This window comes from Clupea harengus, chromosome 21, assembly GCF_900700415.2.
Source record: "Clupea harengus chromosome 21, Ch_v2.0.2, whole genome shotgun sequence".
NCBI classification, from domain to species: domain Eukaryota; kingdom Metazoa; phylum Chordata; class Actinopteri; order Clupeiformes; family Clupeidae; genus Clupea; species Clupea harengus.
Window position 1 is genome coordinate 18,793,242 of NC_045172.1, and position 19,526 is coordinate 18,812,767.

The 19,526-nt window shown below is 43.2% G+C and overlaps 2 protein-coding genes across 4 annotated transcripts; one reads left to right on the forward strand and one right to left on the reverse strand.

Annotated features, from left to right (window-relative positions):
- The first annotated feature begins 360 nt into the window (after positions 1–360).
- Positions 361–10,749, forward strand: cep70 (centrosomal protein 70). 2 transcript variants are annotated; one of them, XM_031558445.1, is made up of 17 exons: positions 361–833; positions 1,324–1,423; positions 1,650–1,773; positions 2,933–3,113; positions 5,219–5,397; positions 6,004–6,063; positions 6,191–6,272; positions 6,539–6,627; positions 7,105–7,182; positions 7,578–7,665; positions 7,760–7,855; positions 7,990–8,154; positions 8,580–8,729; positions 9,468–9,636; positions 9,954–10,068; positions 10,227–10,306; positions 10,587–10,749. In XM_031558445.1, exons 1-17 carry the CDS (start codon positions 825–827, stop codon positions 10,646–10,648), a joined length of 1,827 nt encoding a protein of 608 aa, XP_031414305.1. In that variant the 5' UTR covers positions 361–824; the 3' UTR covers positions 10,649–10,749. The 2 variants fall into 2 exon arrangements, with proteins under 2 accessions (XP_031414305.1, XP_031414306.1); XM_031558446.2 differs by having other exon boundaries at positions 362–833; positions 5,222–5,397.
- A 103-nt stretch (positions 10,750–10,852) lies between these two features.
- sept10 (septin 10) lies at positions 10,853–19,428 on the reverse strand. Of its 2 annotated transcripts, none has more exons than XM_012840883.3 (10): positions 19,281–19,428; positions 18,049–18,163; positions 17,430–17,625; positions 17,097–17,283; positions 15,022–15,183; positions 14,767–14,863; positions 14,081–14,249; positions 13,180–13,312; positions 12,535–12,722; positions 10,853–12,197 (listed from the first exon to the last, which is right to left on the reverse strand). In XM_012840883.3, the coding sequence occupies exons 1-10, from the start codon at positions 19,308–19,310 to the stop codon at positions 12,182–12,184; spliced, it is 1,293 nt and encodes a 430-aa protein (XP_012696337.1). In that variant the 5' UTR covers positions 19,311–19,428; the 3' UTR covers positions 10,853–12,181. The 2 variants fall into 2 exon arrangements, with proteins under 2 accessions (XP_012696337.1, XP_031414307.1); XM_031558447.2 differs by lacking the exon at positions 19,281–19,428 and adding an exon at positions 18,439–19,178.
- Positions 19,429–19,526: the final 98 nt, after the last annotated feature.

Sequence of the window (19,526 nt, forward strand, 5' to 3'; positions counted from 1 at the left end):
TATTGGCCGAGCACCGCAGGTATTTGTATGTGTCTACTATGAAGCTGTGGTTCATGCCACAGACCAAGACAAGGTCTAAATAATGGCTGTTGATTTCTGATGTGTGCATCAGAGAGAAATTGGCATGGTAAACACCTGCTATGTATGCAGGCATTATCAAGTTGTAGTGGCCATATAACTCTAGTTACTTGCTGTTAATTATGGAATGCTGAGATTGTGAGATACAGTAGACCTCATTTCTGCTAAAAAAGAAAGTTTTCTGATTCTCACAGTTGCTTGCATACAGCATCCCAAGTTCTGTTTATATCATATGTTGCCACCTAGTGGACAAAACTCAATGGTATCAACTTTTTACCGGAAGTCTTTCTACACAATTTACTGTTGTCCGGATGTTGAATATTGTTGTTATATTCGTGGAAAGTGCCATTTGAAACTGAGAGCGCGAATAAGATATTAATGAAATAATTAGTGTGGTAATTGTACTTACAAAATAATATTATAATTACTTGAAGGCATGGTCGGGGCTTGTACGGTAGTTTGAAAAGAAACATAGCAGGTTTTGCGAATAAGATATGAGCAAAGTTAACTGCTGCTAACTGTCTGACACCTTGTTTGCTATCGTTAGCTAACTTGTAACATTATATTGTGCTAGTTAGCTAACGTCTCCTATGATATCAGTCAGTATATACCTGGCTTCTCGTGGCTGAATGAAATTAAACAGTATTGAGTTAGCTAGTTAGTTAACTTAATATTTAGTCTAACTGCTGTTGGTACAAGATTGGACTGACGTTGACGCCACTGCCTTCGTCGCAGTCAGAGAAGAAATGGAGCAGGTAAGGAATACGTCGGTGTTTGAATCCCCACAGATGGACTTATTGATTTGCTCGATGCTAGTAGCTGCTGCCAAGCTGCGTTGAAACAGGATACCTCTGCTTACTTGAGGGCTCTGGGTTAAGTAACAGTTGAGGGAAAGCCCAGGACAGTGATGGACGCAAGAGGACATATCAGAGCACTGTAGCTTTTCTAACGTTCTAGCGTTTCATTTGGCATTCGTTGTAACATTTTGTGCTTGGGTGAAAAAGGCATGTTATCTTTTCTGTAACGTTGATTCAGCTTGAAAGAGGAAATGGATCTTACGAGCCTGAATTCTATATTTCAGAGCAGGGACAGAACATACGTGTATTTGTGGACATACAGCCAGTTTCAGGTAGACATTATATCAAGAACAGATTTTCTAATTACTTTCTCTCTTGCGTTGCAGTAACATTGCATTTGTAACTTAATGCACAATGTTGTTGTACTCTTCTCTATTTTGAAATGTAGCGGGAACTGTCGGATTGGGATGACATTAACAAACTCCTGCAGAGGCATGGCTTTAAACCTGTTCAATTTGCTGATCCTGTGGAGAATAAGAACCTGTCAGGTACTTTATTCTGTGTTGAGAAATGTGTTGTTTTTTCTTTCTTTTATATTTTATTTCACATACAGTGTATATATATATTTCAGATATGTAGTTTGCGCCACGACTGACTGAGTGCCCATTGCACATTTCTACCTACGAATTTTTATAATATATTTCACCTTACATATAGTGCATAATCTCTGATCGCTTAGATATCTGTTTAATCTTGTGGTTTAATCCTGTCTAGATTTGGTTCTTCTGGAGAAGAAAGCGGCTGCTGACATCCGGGCCATGCTTCGGACCATGTTGGCAGACTCGGACAGGAGACAGGCCCTTATTCAGGAGCTCATCCAGTCCAACACCCTGCTCAAGTAAAGCCACCTCACCCTCTCACACAAGCCAGCCTGTTGTACACTCTTACAGAACTCCACCACCACAAAAAAAAAAAAGAATTCTGACCCAACAAATAGTTACATATCATATTAAAAATTGAATCTGACATCGCTGCATTATTGGGGTATTCGTTTAAGCTTATACCTCATAATAGTAATTTCATCATATGTCACCTAATCAGCAGTGATGCCTTCATCTAAATGCATATCCTCATCCATACTGATATCCCTCTCTGCTCAATAATGTAGGCCCTCTGAGGCATCCTCTGCTGCTGCACACCTGCTGTCACCCGATAGTGCACGTGCACACAGGCTGAGTGGACCCAGGGTTAATGTGCCCTCAGGCGTGACCCGTGCCCCGCACCTGTCAGTGGCCCACCGGCCAGCGCCGCATACTAATACACATTCCCCCACGCGCTTTACCTGTCACAGGTGTTATCTGATGGAGCTAGCACTGTAGTGCATGAGAGGCTTGAACCAACCCATGCAAATGATCTCATTTGTAGAGCTGTCTATTGGTAGGAATCTAACGATACGATATGTGTCATGATACAGGGGTTATGATTCAATATACTGCAGTACTCTAAACAAGGCTGCAGTCTAGTTTAAGGAAAGCTGTCATAGTATAAAGAACACACTTCACCATATGCATAAAAAAAAAACATATGCATGAAAAAAGTTTTTATGCCATCAGAATAGTTGAGGGGTTTGAACACAACACAAAATGGACCTGCCATGAATTTTTGCATGTAAACTCTTAATTAAAAATCGATACAGTGTTTTTTGAGAAACAATACAGTATCACAAGATATAATATCAAAATACTCAAGTGTATCGATATTGTCTTATACCTCTATGCATTTGTCGATCAAGAGCTGAGTCGCAGGTTGACATCTTTTAAGAGTGTTTATAATTGACTTCATTGTTTGCTCTATGTTCTTGATCAGTGGAAGTAGTTTCATCATTGTATTTATATGTGTGCATAACATAAACATGTCATCAATCATATGTTTCCATATTAGCTGTTGTTCTTCCAAATTCACATCACTAGCATCTTTGGTTGTCATAGGGTGGACCTAATGTGTGAAGTGTGTTTGATACTGAACTGAAATGACTTAAATTGTCCTCAACCCGACAGAGAGGAGGTCCAGCGGCACCAGAACCGCGCAGCACGGCATTCCCAGCGGGCCTCGGAGCTGGAGGGGGTTCTGGACGGCGTGAAGGGCAAAGTGCAGGACCTGGAGGACCGCTACATCAGCAAAGCCTCCCAGCAGCACGCCGTCTTCCAGCAGCTGCAGCAGGACAAGAAGGAGGCAGAGGTAGCCTACTAGCTACACCGCACCCTGCAAGTCATGCACTCCTCATCATCACAATTAGTCTGGAGTCAGGCGCCTCATGAGCAAAGGGAATGTTTGTTAGGTCACATACTTGACATGCTTTTCCTGGGATGGCGCCTGTGGCTTTTGGGTTGTAAGTCGTCTGCATCATGAGCACACCAGTCCGGTATGTTCAGAATTCCTGACATTTCCTATCTAGTGCACTGGCATTTGTTTTGGCAACCAAGATACCAAGCCAAGACACTATAGATGTACTGGTGTGTGCAAAGTGGGTAACCATTGTGACCAGATCTCCTTAAAAATGTACTTTTGTAATAAAAAAGGCAGTCTCAGGCAAGAAAAAAAGTAGAAGGACAAAACAAAATGATCAAGCAAATAATAAAATAGAATAAAAGAAAACTAAACTAAATGTTGATCTGGGCCTGTGAAATGAGGTACCATTGTGACCAGATCTCTTTAAAAATGCTATTTTGTAATAAACAGACAGTCTTGGGTGAAACAAGCTTATAATAAAAAAAATAATAAAGCAAATAATAAGGTAGAATGAAAGAAAACTAAACTAAATGTTGATCTGGGCCTGTGAAATGAGCTACCATTGTGACCGGATCTCCTTAAAAACGGTCTTTTGTAATAAACAGGCAGAGCTAACTCAGGTGAAACAAGCTTATAATAAAAATAATAAATAAATAAATATAGCTGCAGGCAGCAATGGCGGGTTCCTCCTCAACATTCCAATCATTACAAAATTGACATGACACTGACATGTATTTCATACATGTACACAACATTGGGCAGATAATTGGATCAATGGCTGATTTGAAGACATTTTTTTAAATTATTCACAAATTGTCACTGTCGAGAAATATCCATGCTGGTGACATTATGGGTTCTTGAGACTTTGTGAACCAGGGAAAAATGTATATTCTGCACAATTTGTCACTGTATAGAAAAATCCATGCTGCAGACTTACCAATGGGATATTCAATTTGAAATGCAATACTGTCAAGATCCACAAGGCTTCAAGCTAAGGAGGGGGCGGGGCCTTGGTCAGGCCACAATGTCATGAAATGGTGTGTGTGCGTCTTGACAAGTGTTTGGTGTGTCAGGTGGAAGTTTGTGTCTGTGAGAACTGGGGCAAGCCGCGCGGGGAGCGAAGGAGGAGAGAGGGAGACATTACACTGGAAATGGTGGTAGCAATTAGCCAAGCATGCATGTTTCAAATATTCACCAAAAATCTACTTTTCATCTTACAGTCAACTTTTTTTCAGATTTGTGTACTAAACATTCTCAAGTGTCTTCATATGAACTTGTGATTGAATCAGAGTATCACTTTTTGAATGAAAAATGTGTAAAGCATTATTTTAGCGTTAGCGATTAATGCAATCTGCTTTATATCAATCATTTTTGAAGATATGAAGTTGCCTTTGCACATGGGGACATGTTGTAGTGTCTTCCACGTGCATACCAAGTTTGGCGTTGATATCTGAAAGATTTGCTGAGATATGACTTCACTTCCTGTTTGATGGCTTTTCTGCTGAAATGCAGTGGCTGTACCGGACAAACGGTTGTGAGGATCAAAATTCTGTTGGATAAATGTTGTGAGGCTTGGTCTGAAGATCATCTCTGGTGATTTTGAAGAAGATTTGACAAAAATTGTAGGAGTGGAGGCCTTTCAAAGGTTTTTGATAAAACCGGAAATTGCGGAAAATCTATATAACCGGAAATTGACGGCATAGGGTGTGTTGAATTCGTCTTGATCCAGGGAATCCAATGGTACCTCATTTTTGAAAATCGGTCAAACGGTTCAAAAGTTACAGTGTTAACAAAAGTCCAACTTTGACCCGTTGGTGGCGCTAGTGTGGTCTAGTGGGAGACATGAAACTTGGTGTGAGTGAAGAAGGGACTGTCCTTAATGAGTGTGCCAAATTTCAGAAAAAGTTACCATACGGTTCTAGGGGCTGCCATTGACTTCAATGGCACAAGAATAATAATAATAATACCTACAATAACAATAGGTTTCCTCCTGACGGAGGAACCCTAAATAATAAAAGAACTGAAGTAAACGCTGCTCTGGGCCTGTGGGTCAGCAGAGTCGGTGTGAGGCGCTGGAGCAGAAGGCGTCCCAGGAGGCGGCGCTGGCGGAGCAGCTGCAGAGGAAGCTGTACTACGCCGTGACGGAGGAGGAGCGCAGGGTGGACCGCCAGAACCAGGCCTTCCAGCAGATCCACAAGAGAGCAGCCAGAACACACTCCCCCACTGACCAGCAGTGAGTACATCAGAACACACTCCCCCACTGACCACCAGTGAGTACACCAGAACACACTCCCCCACTGACCAGCAGTGAGTACACCACAACACACTCCCCCACTGACCAGCAGTGAGTACATCAGAACACACTCCCCCACTGACCACCAGTGAGTACACCAGAACACACTCCCCCACTGACCAGCAGTGAGTACATCAGAACACACTCCCCCACTGACCAGCAGTGAGTACACCAGAACACACTCCCCCACTGACCAGCAGTGAGTACATCAGAACACACTCCCCCACTGACCAGCAGTGAGTACACTCCTCTCTGGGTTGGGTTCTAGTACGGCTTGGATGTCGTGTCAATCATGGTCAATATATCGGAAAGAGTAATTTCATACTAACAGTTATTGCATTGTGTATATATTCTTTGTATTTACTTTTGTCTTGTATTATTCCTGACTTTTGTCTTGATGGACACTATCTTTACCTCAACTCTGAATAATTTTGTAATATGTGTATTAAATGTGTACGTGTATTTAAAGGGATTGGAAGGAGTTCAGTAGGGATTTGAGTTGTGCATCACTTCCTAAACTCTTTCTTGAACCTTTTGTCCTTGTAGGGTTCTTGACGTCATCGATGTGTATGAGTCCCAAATGCAGCAGCTACAGAATGAACTGAGGTGCGTCTGCACTGAGACTGAATCAAATATCAATAGTATTCAATCTACTCATCATTGATTACCGTAGTATCTTTTCGTGGTCTCTGGAGCTTTGCCCACTCATGTTTGACCCTCCTTCCTCAAGCAGGACCAGAGAGAGTGACTCCTCAGAGGCCCAGCATGAGAAGACATCTTCAGACAGCTCTTCAAGCCACAAAGCCTTACTCAAGGTCCGTCACTGTTCAACTGTATGGATCCCATTTCAGAAACTGCCTCGAAGCAAGCATGTGTTCCTATGTATGAGTAAGCTAGGTTTGCAGAGACTCTTTGAGTGCAGGCTTAATGCACTTGATCAGCGTTTAAAGAGTGGATGTTTATGCTTGTCTCTAATTAAATCAAGGTTTTAGCTCAGACTTTCAACTTTAGGTTTGGCTTACAGCATTTGAAAGGTTTGAAAAAGACTGAAAAAGACATCAGCCTGTCCTTTCCCCTGCAGTCCTACCAGGAGCAGCTGAAAGACACCAAGGCTCAGAGAGAGGAGTTGAGGCGGGAGATCCAGAGCCTGAAGCAGGACCTGGAGACGAGGTGCGTACTGGCTCATTAGGCTGGGCTTGTGTATTCACACTGTGCCACTGAGCTCAAATGTTACTGATTCACCCCACACACAACAGCTTGGTGTTAAACTGATCTCGCCCGGAATTGGTGGAGATTGCCGAGTTACTAGCTGCCTTTGCCGGGCAATATGACCTAAATCATTAAATATCATGATCATTTAGATTTACCACGGTAGCGATACATCTACGCAGGGACTTGGGACAAGTATGGCAAGTAAGATCTGTTTAAAGGACATCAGCACTCAAAATTATTAAGACATTTGTATTTGTATTGAAATGCACATAAAACCCACTACCTAACATATCTGATTTATAGCAGTAAATAAACTGAAGGTCAGTGAGAGGTTAGAAAGGATGGCATTGGTAAATATCCAATGAGTCGTCCTGCTGGATGCTATTGTGGAATATTATGTCACCTGTGTGACCTCTGACCTCTGTGTTCCTCCAGGCCCACAGTGAAGGAGCTGAAGTCCTTCAAGCAGCAGCTGAAGAGGATGGACCGGGTCCTCCAGCAGGCCAACTTCAAGTAGGGACTGATTGGCCGCTAGGCCCTTATTCCAGCCTCACAAAGCACCCAACCATAACCAGGCTTTAATTACAACTTTCAAGGGCAACTCTTTAGAGTAGCAGGTTTTTATTTCAGCTGATTGATACAAGTCACATGAAGCATGATCCTGTTCCTCGGTACAGTGAAAACTGTTGTTCAAGCTGGCATAGTCGACTTTGCAAAGACACGGGGAATGTTGCCATGCCAATCACATTGGTGATAGAGTTTAGGATTGAGCTCTCTCCTAATGTCTGCGGTGTGTGTCTGTGTGTGTGTGTGTGTCTGTCTGTGTGTGTGTGTGTCTGTCTGTGTCTGTGTGTGTGTGTGTGTGTGTGTGTGTGTGTGTGTGTGTGTGTGTGATTGCCCATCTGTAGGTCTGCTCAGGACTCCAAGTCTGAGGAGGCCACAGATGTGGAGAACATTGACCACATGCAGGCCTCTGTCTGCCGTGCTTTTCTCAAGGTGAGTAGCGTTCACGTCACTTACAGTCAGTGTTAACAGCACTCCTGTTTGTTTACGTATTGATTTGTTTGCTTGTTTGGCTGGGTGGTTGCAGTCTGCCTGTGTGGAACTGGGTGTGCTGGACGTGAATCAGCTCATACCTGCCCTGAAAACCAGGCCTAGAAATACAGATTCAACTCGACTGGAGAAGGTTGGAGTTTTTCCTTGTTTATCAAACTACACAGACCACTGACAAAAACATTCTACACACCAACTGCAGTCTGTACTTGTTGACTGTTTCAATATGGGACGCATCTGAGTGTTTCTTGTTGTTGTTTGTTGTAGGTCCTCCGTGATGTCAGTGTGCTCCTGACCAATCCCAGGGCACCACTGCAGCTCCTGAAACAGAGGCCCAACCGGCTGACCCCAGACCAGGCCTCGCTGCCTGGGGAGTTCGAGGGCATCCTGCCCACCCTGGAGGTGTGGCTGGAGCAGCTGGCGTCTCTGAAGGTGAGCAGGTGGGCCGCAGTATCGAGCCCAGTCAAGGAGCAGATGCACTGAGAGACACACACACACACACACACACACACACACACACACACACACACACACACACACAGTCAAGGAGCAGATGCACTGAGACACACACACACACACACACACACACACACACACACACACACACACAGTCAAGGAGCAGATGCACTGACACACACACACACACAGTCAAGGAGCAGATGCACTGAGATAACTATGTGCCGAATCAGTGAAGCTGTATTAGTAATGTCAAGTGTCATGTACCAGATTATTAACACAAATCACTTCCTTTTGGTGTGTACCTTGACTTGGTTTGTACGTACGTGTGTGTGTGTGTGTGTGTGTGTGTGTGTGTGTGTGTGTGTGTGTGTGTGTGTGTGTGTGTGTGTGTGTCTCAGGACCTGCACCACTCTCTGGTTAAACTGGTGAAGAGACTCCTCCCCTGGCAGCCGTGTGAGGAGCAGCGGGCCCCTGCAGAGGGAGTGAGGGTGGAGGAGCTGCAGCTCCTGGTGGACACGCTGCTGGAGGAGACGGCCCCTGCAGATAAGGCCAGTCACTATGGCAACATATGAGTTTGGCTGTGGTGTTTGGCAGACGCTTTTGTCCGAAGCAAATTAAAAAACATATATATATACAAAAATAGAATATTTACAACAAATCAAATAAAACATATAGCATAATGCACAATACCACACTGAGCTTTCATGTTGTGTTTATATCAGTGGCACTCTCCACTTCTTCTTTGCACTACTGTTTCACAGCTACTGTATATAGCCATTCCGCCTTGTATATACTTTCTTAAACTTCTTAGACCGTTGCACTGTTTGTTTTGTATTGTATTGTGTTGTAATGTATATTTTGTGTAAGCACACTGAGAGTCACTTTACCAAGTCAAATTCCTTGTTTGTGCAAACTTACTTGGCCAATAAAACCTGATTCTGATTCTGATGAAGGTCTAGTGCCAATACGTCTGTCAGTTTTACTGATAAATTATTAAAGGCTTTTTTTTCCCCCTTAAGCACATGGCAGGTGTAAATGCATATATGATCTGTATGTGAGCTTCATGGGAAATCCAGGCATGCCTGGTTGTACTTAGCTGCTGGCTCTAGAAGCTGAACTACACAAACACCCGTCTCAGTAATCCAAATTAGAATTAAGTTATCTATTCTCTAGAGAACTCGGAAGGCAGTTAATCATGGCTTTCCAGAACGAATGATGTTTTGTGTGTTGAATGTTGCAGACCGCTGAAGCACCTTCAGTAACTGACTTGTGATTGGTTCTAGCAGGTGCTCTGCAGTCCCACGAGGAACACCCTGCAGTCTATGGTGGCCCACTTCCAGAAGCTGTTCGACGTCTCCTCCCTGAGGGGAGTGTACCCGCGCATGAACGAGGTCTACACGCGCCTGGGCGAGATGACCAACGCCATGAGAAACCTCCGAGACGTCCTGGACCTCGGTCTGTGTGCTTGTGCCCTCCCTTGCTTCACATTTAAACACTGAACATTCCTAGGGTTAGGGTTCCCTTCCAAAAATGTGCAGTTTGGAACTGGATCTACATTTACATTTTGTAATTTGGCAGACGTCTTTGTACTAGGTGACTGAAAAGTTTTGTGCAGGCATACATATTCATCAGTATGGGTGTCAAACCCATGACATTGGTGTTGTTAGCACCTAACTCTACCAGTTGAGTGACACGAAACATCTGACCACGATGTTTGGCAATCAGGGTTTGCCTCCATGCTTGTGATGTGACTGGGTATTTCCTGTTGGCAGATGAGAAAGCCCCGCCCAGTGAGGTGGTGAACCAGGTGGCTAGAATGGCCTCCTCTACTGAAGCCTTCGCCACTCAACAAATGCACAGCCTACTAGAGACGAATGACATCGACAGGTACAGTATAGTACCGTGGCAGAGGTGTTGTGCTGGCATGGGGCAGCACTTGTTTTTAAGCTCAACTGTGCCCCCTGGTGGAGAGATGTGGAAGTACAGCAAGCAAAGTTGAAGGGGAAGTAAAAGTGAGGCTCATGCTGTTTTGTTTGTTTTCCCAGTATTATTTTAAGACTGAAGGAGCATGAGGAGTTCTTTCCTGCTTTCCACTCCCTTGTGCTGGAGCTGCTGCAGACTCTCGGTAAGGATTTCTTCAATGTTATACAGCTGAGGGAAGTCCGCAGTGAGAATTGAGGAATATTAATGTGGAAACGCTGTTCATTCAAAATAATATGTTGTATTAATGTGGATTTTGATGGAAGGTGTTCTGCTTGAAAAATTAACACACATGCAGTTTTGTGAATTTGTGAAAAATGAAACCACAATTGTGGCATGTGCCTAAACTTTTGCATGCAGCTGTACCAGTGTGGTTACAGGTTATGTTGTGTAAAAAGAATAAAATGGTGTTTGTGTGATTTCAGATGTCCAGAGGATGGATGACATTGTCCCTGCACTGAGGGTGCTGAAGGCCAGAGTGCTCTGATCATGTGTTTGTTTTAATGTGTGTGTGTGTGCGTGTGCGTGTGTGTGTGTGTTTTTGTATATTTATAAATAAACTATTAACGAGTGAGTTTTATATTTTAACTTCGCCATTTATTTAATAATTTAGTGTTTCATTTTCCTGTGTGAGAATAATTTAAAAGTGTTTTCTGAGAATACAATAACACAGTACCAATACAGCGACAAGCAGATTAATATCAACTTTTATTTTGGCTTTTTGTGTTCATAAACCCCATGTAAACAGTTGAGATAAATAGAAAAATGCATGAATTACATGCTACAAATGCAAGAAGAAAATGGGACGTGTGGTTACAAATTGTAAAAAGTGAATTTGGGCATCATGTTAACATTTCAGTGAAGTAAATCTACACATACTGGTATAACGATAAGAGGATCGTCATCATGAATGTCCACTACCAAAGAAAATGTATTCTCAAGTGCCAGCAGCCATGTCACGTGTAATACTTTTGTGTTTTTCAAAAGGCACTCGTAGTAGTAACAGTACCTGGCATACAACAATGTGTTACATTATTTACTTGTGTTTACATTAATATATTTATGACTTTATTTATTGCATAGTGCTAGAAAATAAAATAAAAGTCTTTGCCCCTCCAGAGGAGAAGAGGTAAATCTGAACCGTACAGGGAGAGTCTGACTTCAGGATTTCCTTCTAATTCAGCTCTTAAAAATCAACCGCATTTATCAAAACAGTGGTCACTGCTGGTATAAATTTCACGGCAAATTTAGAAATACATGGAAATCTGGTCGTGTGGTTGCTTTTAAGCTCTTCTCTGGGCCTTGTAGCCACACTAACCCTGACTGGCTGAGATTGCCAAACCCTTCTCCAACTCACAAGTAATGCTGGTGTAATCAAAACCACTGATATGCATTAAAACATCCAGTCGTCCAACACTGGGACTCAGAACAAGTATACAAAAGGCAGAACCACACCTGAATAGAGAGATATATATATAAAAATACATGCTATAAGTGTTTCAAAAAACAAATGTAACAAAAGATATAAATGTCAGGAAACTTGGGGGAATGGTCTTTACCGACGCGTACACGGAAAGGGAATGTACAACATCTAACCCACTCAGTCTTGCACTACAGCTGCAGCAAAACTGGGTTCTGAAGAACATCATTGGTAGGAAATGATCAGCTTCTATTGCGATAAGTCCTAACAGGACAATAAGATACTCCTGCCAATTACTAACAGGAGAGTTTTTGGCACCTTGAAGAACAGTCAAAAAGCACTTATAATGCTCTTTAAAAAATGACCCAAAAAACAGAGTTCAAAGTTCACTTGGCGTCTCCGTAGTGAAGGGGGGAGGCATGCACTCGTGTGCTCACTGACGTGTAGTGTAAACTAAAAGTCCAGCTGGTGTGGGACATACATATCATAGACATACATTGTGCAAAGAAAGACAATGAACGAAGGTGAAAAGAGAAGCTGTAATTACTGGTCTCCACTGTGAAGATGGTGTGGTGCAGCGAGCGACTCTGCCAGCATAGTTCACATGAATCCAGAGCTGTAAAAAGGTACAAAATAAAAGTCTGTTGCTTTAGCCTGTTCTTGTCTTGAGCTGTGATGCTTATGTTTTTATTCGGTCCCTTTTTTTTTTTTTCAAAGCATGCATTATGGCGTATAAATGCACCATCATTTGGTGTAACGTAGTAATGGCTGGACTCTTTTGCCTTCCTTTATTTTTGGAAAATGCTAGTACACTGCTTGATAATAATACTCTGGATCACATAACCAGCAGGCCTTTGGCTAACCATTATTAGCTATTATTATCCGCTATTCATTATTAACAGCAGAGGCACTATGTTGGGACATCTGTTGCCACTTTGGGAGAGGGGGCTTACTTCTTGCGGTCCTTGTCCTTCTTGGCGTTGGAGTTTGAGTTGGTGAAGGACTGGCCCTGCAGGAGGTCAGCGGCAGCCTTCTTCTTGTTGAAGGTGTTGATCTCGTCCTCCAGGGACCTCCGCTTGTCGTCCAGCTTGCCCTTCTCCTCCGAGTGCAGACGCTTCAGCTGCTCAAACTTGCCCTGAAGCTGCAGACGCAGAAAAGGAAACGTATGTTTAGACCCTGGCACTCGTCCAGCACTTTGAACTGAGCTGCAGACACGGGTTGCAATAGGAAGCTCTGATATCCTATGCCCAGACAGAACAGGAGGAGCTTGGTTACACTAGAGACTCATTAATGTTGCATTCAAACAACATTTCATTGGCATCAAAAATGAAATGCTATAGTGTGTGTGTGTGTGTGTGTGTGTGTGTGTGTGGTGTGTGTGTGTGTGTGTGTGTGTGTGTGTGGATGTGCCTACAGATGTCTTCTGTGTGTTTATGTGCGTGGGCTGGGGTGTATGAACCGTGTGTGTGTGTGTGTATGGGTGTGATGGTCTGTGTGTGTATGGGTGTGATGGTCTGTGTGTGTGTGTGTGTGTGTGTGTGTGATGGTCTGTGTGGGTCTGTGTGTGATTGTGGGTGTGTGCGCTCCTGGCCCCTTACATCTCTCTCTGCCTCCTTCAGCTCCATCTCCTTCTCCTTCACCCGCTGGACAAACATCTGCCTCATCTCCTCTTCCCTCCGCTGCAGCTCCCCCAGGAACTCCTGCCGCTTGGCCTCGTATGTCTCCTGCAGGCTGGACACACACACACACGCACACAATAAGTGAACTACGTCCACAAACAGGTTACTCCAATCATTTATCTAGTATCCCACAGTTCAACAGAGGTTGAATATCATTTTTACAATGTTCAGCTTACTTCAAGCACATCATTAATCTCACCATTAAGCCACACTAAGATACCATTAAGATTACGAACAGTATTAAGACACCCCAATCATGTACTCGTTTATGGCAACCATCAGAATCACATCCACATAACATCGTCTTCCAAAACATAATTATTATCCTGGCTGGAATTTCAACTGGTGTGTAAGTGCATGTCTGTACGTGTCAATATTTACACGGCATGGAACTTGGATTTTGGTCGATCCTCAGTTCCTTCTGCCAAGCAGTTAGTGTCGGTAGAACATAGAAACGCTGTGCTATTTCTAAGGCACGCAGTTAGTGTTTGTGGGACATAGAAACGCTATGCTATTTCTAAGGCAAGCAGTTAGTGTTTGTGGGACATAGAAACGCTGTGCTATTTCTAAGGCACGCTGTTAGTGTAGGTAGGACATAGGAACGCTGTGCTATTTCTAAGGCACAACCACTTGGCATGCGTTAATGTCTGCACTGAGCTGCAGGTGGTGCCAGGCCCTACCTGCTCTCTGGGCCCTGCCTGACAGGCTTGCACTCTGGGCCCTACCTGCTCTCTGGGGCCCTACCTGCTCTCTGGGGCCCTACCTGCTCTCTGGGGCCCTACTTGCACTCTGGGGCCCTACCTGCTCTCTGGGGCCCTACCTGACAGGCTTGCTCTCGGGGTTGGTGTCCTTGAAGCCCATCTCCTCCAGCTTGCAGCGGCGGTAGAGCTCGTAGTGGCGCGTGTGTGTCTGCTCCCTCAGGTCCTCCATGTTCACGCAGATCAGCATCTCCCGCAGCTTCACAAAGTCGCAGTGGTTCTCGTTCTCCACTGGGGGGTGAAAAAGACAACCACGCGTTTATTTACAACTGAAATATCAACTTTAGCCTTTATACAGTACCAGTGAAAAGTTTGTGTTTTCTTTACTTTTACTATTTTCTACATTGTAGATTAATACTGAAGACATTTAAACTACAAAAGAACACATATGGAATGATGTACTAAACAAAAAAAGTGTTATCTACCATGTAGAAAATAATAAAAGTAAAGAAAAAAATCCTCAAAAATGAGAAGGTGTGTCCAAACTTTTGACTGGTACTGTATATTAGCACCTAGTCAAATGAAGTGACAAGTCACAGTTTGAATTCAGCAAAACAATACATTTCTACTCAAAAATTGAAATGATAATAATTTCAAAACTTTTTCATTTCAACCATAGGCATACCAGTCATTAGCCATATACCTATTCACCCACTTACCTTTAGATAATCAAGATCAAGTTCAGCACACATTCAAATCATTTCACCCGCTAGGGGCTTTCATAAGCCCAGTTTCATGTGAAGCGTACCTTGCACCACTCCCCATGGGTACTGCCTGGCCTTCACCATCTTATTGCCGATCTTCACCTCCTCTGTGCTTCCGACCACGGCGAAAGGAAGGTGACCCTGATAACAGAAACATGCAGTGGTTACGAACACTCAGTTATTTATAACGCCTTTATAACTACTTTATTACTTCTTTCACTTCTACATCAGAACCATCTGTGGAGGAGGAGAATGAAAAAGCCAAGGCCGGATAAATAAACACGAGGCTAGGCTCTCACATTCATGGCTGTGTTGATCTTGGACACGGTCTCGTCGTCGACGGGAAACTGGTAGATCTGGACTCCGTTGCTGACGAGCTCGCTCATGATCTTGATTTTGAACTTGTGCAGCTCGCTCTTGGAGATGGTGTCCGCTTTGGCGATGACAGGAATGATGTTCACCTGAACAGACCAGCGATCAGGAATCACATTAGTGAAGATGACAGCATCCATAATAATAAAAAAAGCAAGCTAGCAAAATAGGGAATTCTGTGCATGGCATTTATGTAATTCTTCTCCGTTGTAGATGAATGCAGTTAAAACAGAACTCTCAACAGAACATAAATTCCAAAGTACAACGTGAAGACCACCCCAAAGTGGGACCATGTCACAGCTTCATTATACAAGAACAGATAATCAAAACATATTATCCCAAAATAAGTCCGCCATAACTGAAACAGCTCTTTATTGTTTTCCCCTCTGTCATTGTACGCAAGTCTGGGTCCAACCCAACCCCAACCTCTGACACAACTTTCAGTAACTTCACATTGTGACACATGAACTAAAGCTGCAGGAAGCCGCCACGGCCCAGCCTAGCTTAGCCTACCCATGGTTACCCTGAGTCACACCACTGCTATTTCAGGCTTGTTCACTCCTGTCATGCCAAGATCTCCCCGAGCAGGAAACTCCCACTTAACCATCAGAAGAAACCAACAGGCCTTCAAAGGCCTCAGAACTCTCTGGAAGCTGCCATTTCACATAATATCTGAACCCTAAAGACAAACAAAAGGTCCTCAAGGGGGGAAAGCAGGAAGATTACAAGGCTTACATGATTTTACATTTTTTTTTTTATATATATATATATATATATATATATATATATATAAATAAATCAACTACACAAAGGCACACAATAGACTATGTTCAAACTAGTCAAAAAGTAGATCCCAACTGTTTATATGTGCTGTGTAGGAAGAAGGGCTGACAAAACATGTGAAAGAGAAATGAGAGGAGGCCAAACTATCGCTAACTCAACATCATGAAGGTCTCATCACCCAAACATGTGTGCTTAGGCACTGTATATATTTGGCCTCACTGCATAGTTTGGTTACTACTAAGTAATACATAAGATCTTGACTTGTATTTGCATATGGGTTGTGGAATGTGTTCAATTTTTCTTTTAGTTTGGCAATTAAACCCTCTAAATCATTTTTCTGTGTCATTTGTCAACTTTCACCGACTACATTTCTGCACTTCCATGTATTTGTGTGGGAACACAATATTCAGAAAATATTATTTATGGAATTTGACAGTAAGTCTCCAATGGTAGACAGAAGCTGACATGTGCCACACTTCTAAAATATTTTTTTAACAATGTTAAGCGGAGTTCATACAAGCCTTTATCCTCACATAGCCAAATCTTCATTCCCATCCAGCAACACCATCACTTTGCTGACAGGATTATATATGACAAATGAGACCAATGAGATTGCATTGTGGGTAGGGATGGCAATGCCAGACGACGGCCCTTGGAGGAACGCAATGGCCATCAGGAACATAACTCGTATGATTGAGTTCAAATAGAGGTCACTGTCGGCAAGCGTTAGTGATAAGCAGCCATGAGTAGCCAGCAGAGATCACCGAGGACCAGCAGGGTGATGTGCCTTTTCCGGTTGATTGTAAACCAGCCACACAGGTGCTCCGGACTGTGACGATGTGATCATCATCATACAGATGAGTATGTGCTCTGACTGGCATGCCATCGAGTCTGGCTCTTTGGCGCTGCGGTCAGAGTGCATGTTTGGCACCCTGTAGACCCGGGTTCAATACCGGGTGAGGTCACCATGCTCTCCCCTTCGCTACAGCACCATCTATAGGGGTTTCACCATGCTTGCTATTACACTTTGCATGCTATTCTTTGCTGTTGACAGATAAAGTTCATGAAAGCCGTTTTGCTTACCGAGCTGATGAAACAGCACGTTCTACCTGACCCTTAATTGGAGTTTATTTTCGAGATGTGCCAACATCTATAGACTAATATCACAGCGATGCACACACACACACACAATCACAAACATCAGGAGATGCAAACGGACCTTGCTGTCGAGCTTCTTCATGGTGACGAGGTCGAGGGACTTGAGTGAGTGGCCTGAGGGGGCGATGAAGTAGAGGCAGGCGTGGATGCGCGAGTCATGGTAGTTATGCAGCGAGCGCTTGATCTTCAGCTCCTCCTGCAGGTACGACTCGAACTGGGTGTCGATGTAGTCCACCACATGCTGATAACTACAACACAAGGACAGATCCACTTCGTCAATAAGCTTTGCGTAACAGAAAAGGAAAACCCATATCATACTGATTCCGCCGATGAATGACGCCATTCTAAATGGGTAGATATTGAGAAAAGCTGAAAGGTAACGGTCTCTTCTTGCCTCTCCTGCTTGTTCATCTGGTCTCCAAAGCCCACCGTGTTGACAATGGTGAGCTTTAACCGCACGTTGCTCTCCTGCAAGTCATAGGTCTGTGCCCGTAGCTTCACTTTTGGTTCAAAGTGAGACGACTCGAAGTTCTCAAAGTTGGTGTTGAACAGCGTGTCCATCAGGGTGGACTTCCCGATACCCGTTTCACCTTAGTATGACAATAAACATGGCTGGTTAATGACTGACTTCACACGACTTCAGAGACTGATCAGAGCATTTCAAAGCAGAATTGACTACAATCTCACTTTCCGAATGAACAACAGTAAGATACAGCAAAGCAAAAATCAATGTTGTGTTTTGTATTCAAACTCTTAAGCTTTCAATGAGTCTACATTCCTATTGCTCAAGAACGGCTTTGTTGATAGCTGGTGCCAGGACACACAATTTTGCCAAGCCATCATGTACGACAATTTTGTACTTGCCACCATGTGAAATAGACACACAAAAAAACAGACTGTTTCACGGTGCAGGTGAGATTACATTTGTGCTTATCAAAACAACAACTAATAATTAGACCTAAAGACAGTTACCGCACTGCATTAGAATCCTTATGAATAACTATTTTATTTACCGATGCAGAGGATGTTGAAGCAGAAACCCTGGTTGGTTGACTTGTTGACAAGCTGGTCGGGGAGGCTGTCGAAGCCAACATGGCCTGACAAGGACAGGGGTCGAGCATTCTTGTCCTGCTTAGGAAAAACAGGAGAGATGTTTTCTGACAACACACACACAATCAGGTGTAAACAAGCAATTACCTCCCCCTCACTCTAGGCTTTTGAAGGTTTCTGGCAGTTTTGACCTACTTCTCGTCAATAAAAAACATTTGGATGAACCTAGTTAAGTTCGTACTCTCGAGGGTAAAAGTGTTTACCGCCACGAGTGAATACTTATATAACGTTAAAACTACACTATTTCAACTGATACATATTGTAAGGTATAGCCATAAAGCGTTCTGTGATACCTCGGTGCATTCTACCAAACTTTCTGCGGCCTTGGACGCGCGTAGAATTTTTGAAATCTGTTTTCTAACCATCTCTACCGGCAGAACTCGCGAAGTGATAAATTACATTACAGGCGTCATGTAAACCATTCACGTGATGCACTTTTCAGACAAACAGTCAGCTTGCTACATTGATTACCAAAACGTAACAATGGGGATGCTCGCAAAACCACGCCCAGCGTTAGTTGAATGAAAGGTCATGTCTTGATTTGGGACACAACCCATCGGGTCCAAGGAGATCTAAAGTCTACGTAGTATTTACACCTCTGTTGAGCTATCCTCAATATAGCTGGGTTCTACGGTCAACACAAATTTGGCCTCATCCGGTGTAGGTATCTGTGTACTAACTTAGCTAGCAATGTCGGTCAGACGAGTATTCATGGGTCAGAAAAAAATTGCTGGCTGTGCAACTTACTTATTTCCTAGTTGACTATGGTTAGCTAGTTTGTTACATTTGTGATGTCCTGTAATTATGAAGTTTCATCTAGAACATTTAAAGAAACCATCAAAATCATCTGCTGCCTAGCTAACTATTCCATTAAATAAGATACTCGATTTGATAACTATTGGTATCAGTTTGATTGCTTACTTCTTTAATCACAACAGTTCAAGTACAAGGCGTAACTGATACAATTTTGCAGCACATAGGATAAAGTTGCTAGTTTGCTAGCTAACGTACGGTACCATTTGAATAAGACCTACGCTGCCCTAGTTAGCCAGCTTGCCTGCTAGCGTTAGCTGACTTGCAGTGTTGACTTGAGGTTTTTTGAATGAAAACGACGTTAGAAAACATGTACACGTACCCCTTGCCGCGCAACGTCGGATGAAGACATGGTAGTTGTGTTTATTTCCCTACAATCAAGAGGAATTTCCGAAATAAATAACCGAAATCCAAACAAACGAGTATGATAACGAATGAAAGTTTTGGATACTTTTCCTTCCAACCACGAATGGAATGCAGTGCTATTTCATGTTCAGATGATTCATTAGGTGATTTGTTGACACACTTTATGTAAATTATGCTGTATTTCGATTGTAACCTAACGGTC

Bases quoted from the DNA above. Each gene is read 5' to 3' on its own strand.
- sept10 (XM_031558447.2), bottom strand. From the start codon at position 18,510: ATGGTTAGAAAACAGATTTCAAAAATTCTACGCGCGTCCAAGGCCGCA. The intron at 13,313-14,080 runs GTAGGGCCCCAG...GTGTGTGTCCAG, and splicing joins CCCGAGAGCAAGCCTGTCAG to CCTGCAGGAGACATACGAGG. The intron at 12,723-13,179 runs GTAAGGGGCCAG...CTGCGTCTGCAG, and splicing joins TGAAGGAGGCAGAGAGAGAT to CTTCAGGGCAAGTTTGAGCA.
- cep70 (XM_031558445.1), top strand. The intron at 5,398-6,003 runs GTGAGTACATCA...TTGTCCTTGTAG, and splicing joins CACTCCCCCACTGACCAGCA to GGTTCTTGACGTCATCGATG. The intron at 7,666-7,759 runs GTGAGTAGCGTT...GGGTGGTTGCAG, and splicing joins TCTGCCGTGCTTTTCTCAAG to TCTGCCTGTGTGGAACTGGG.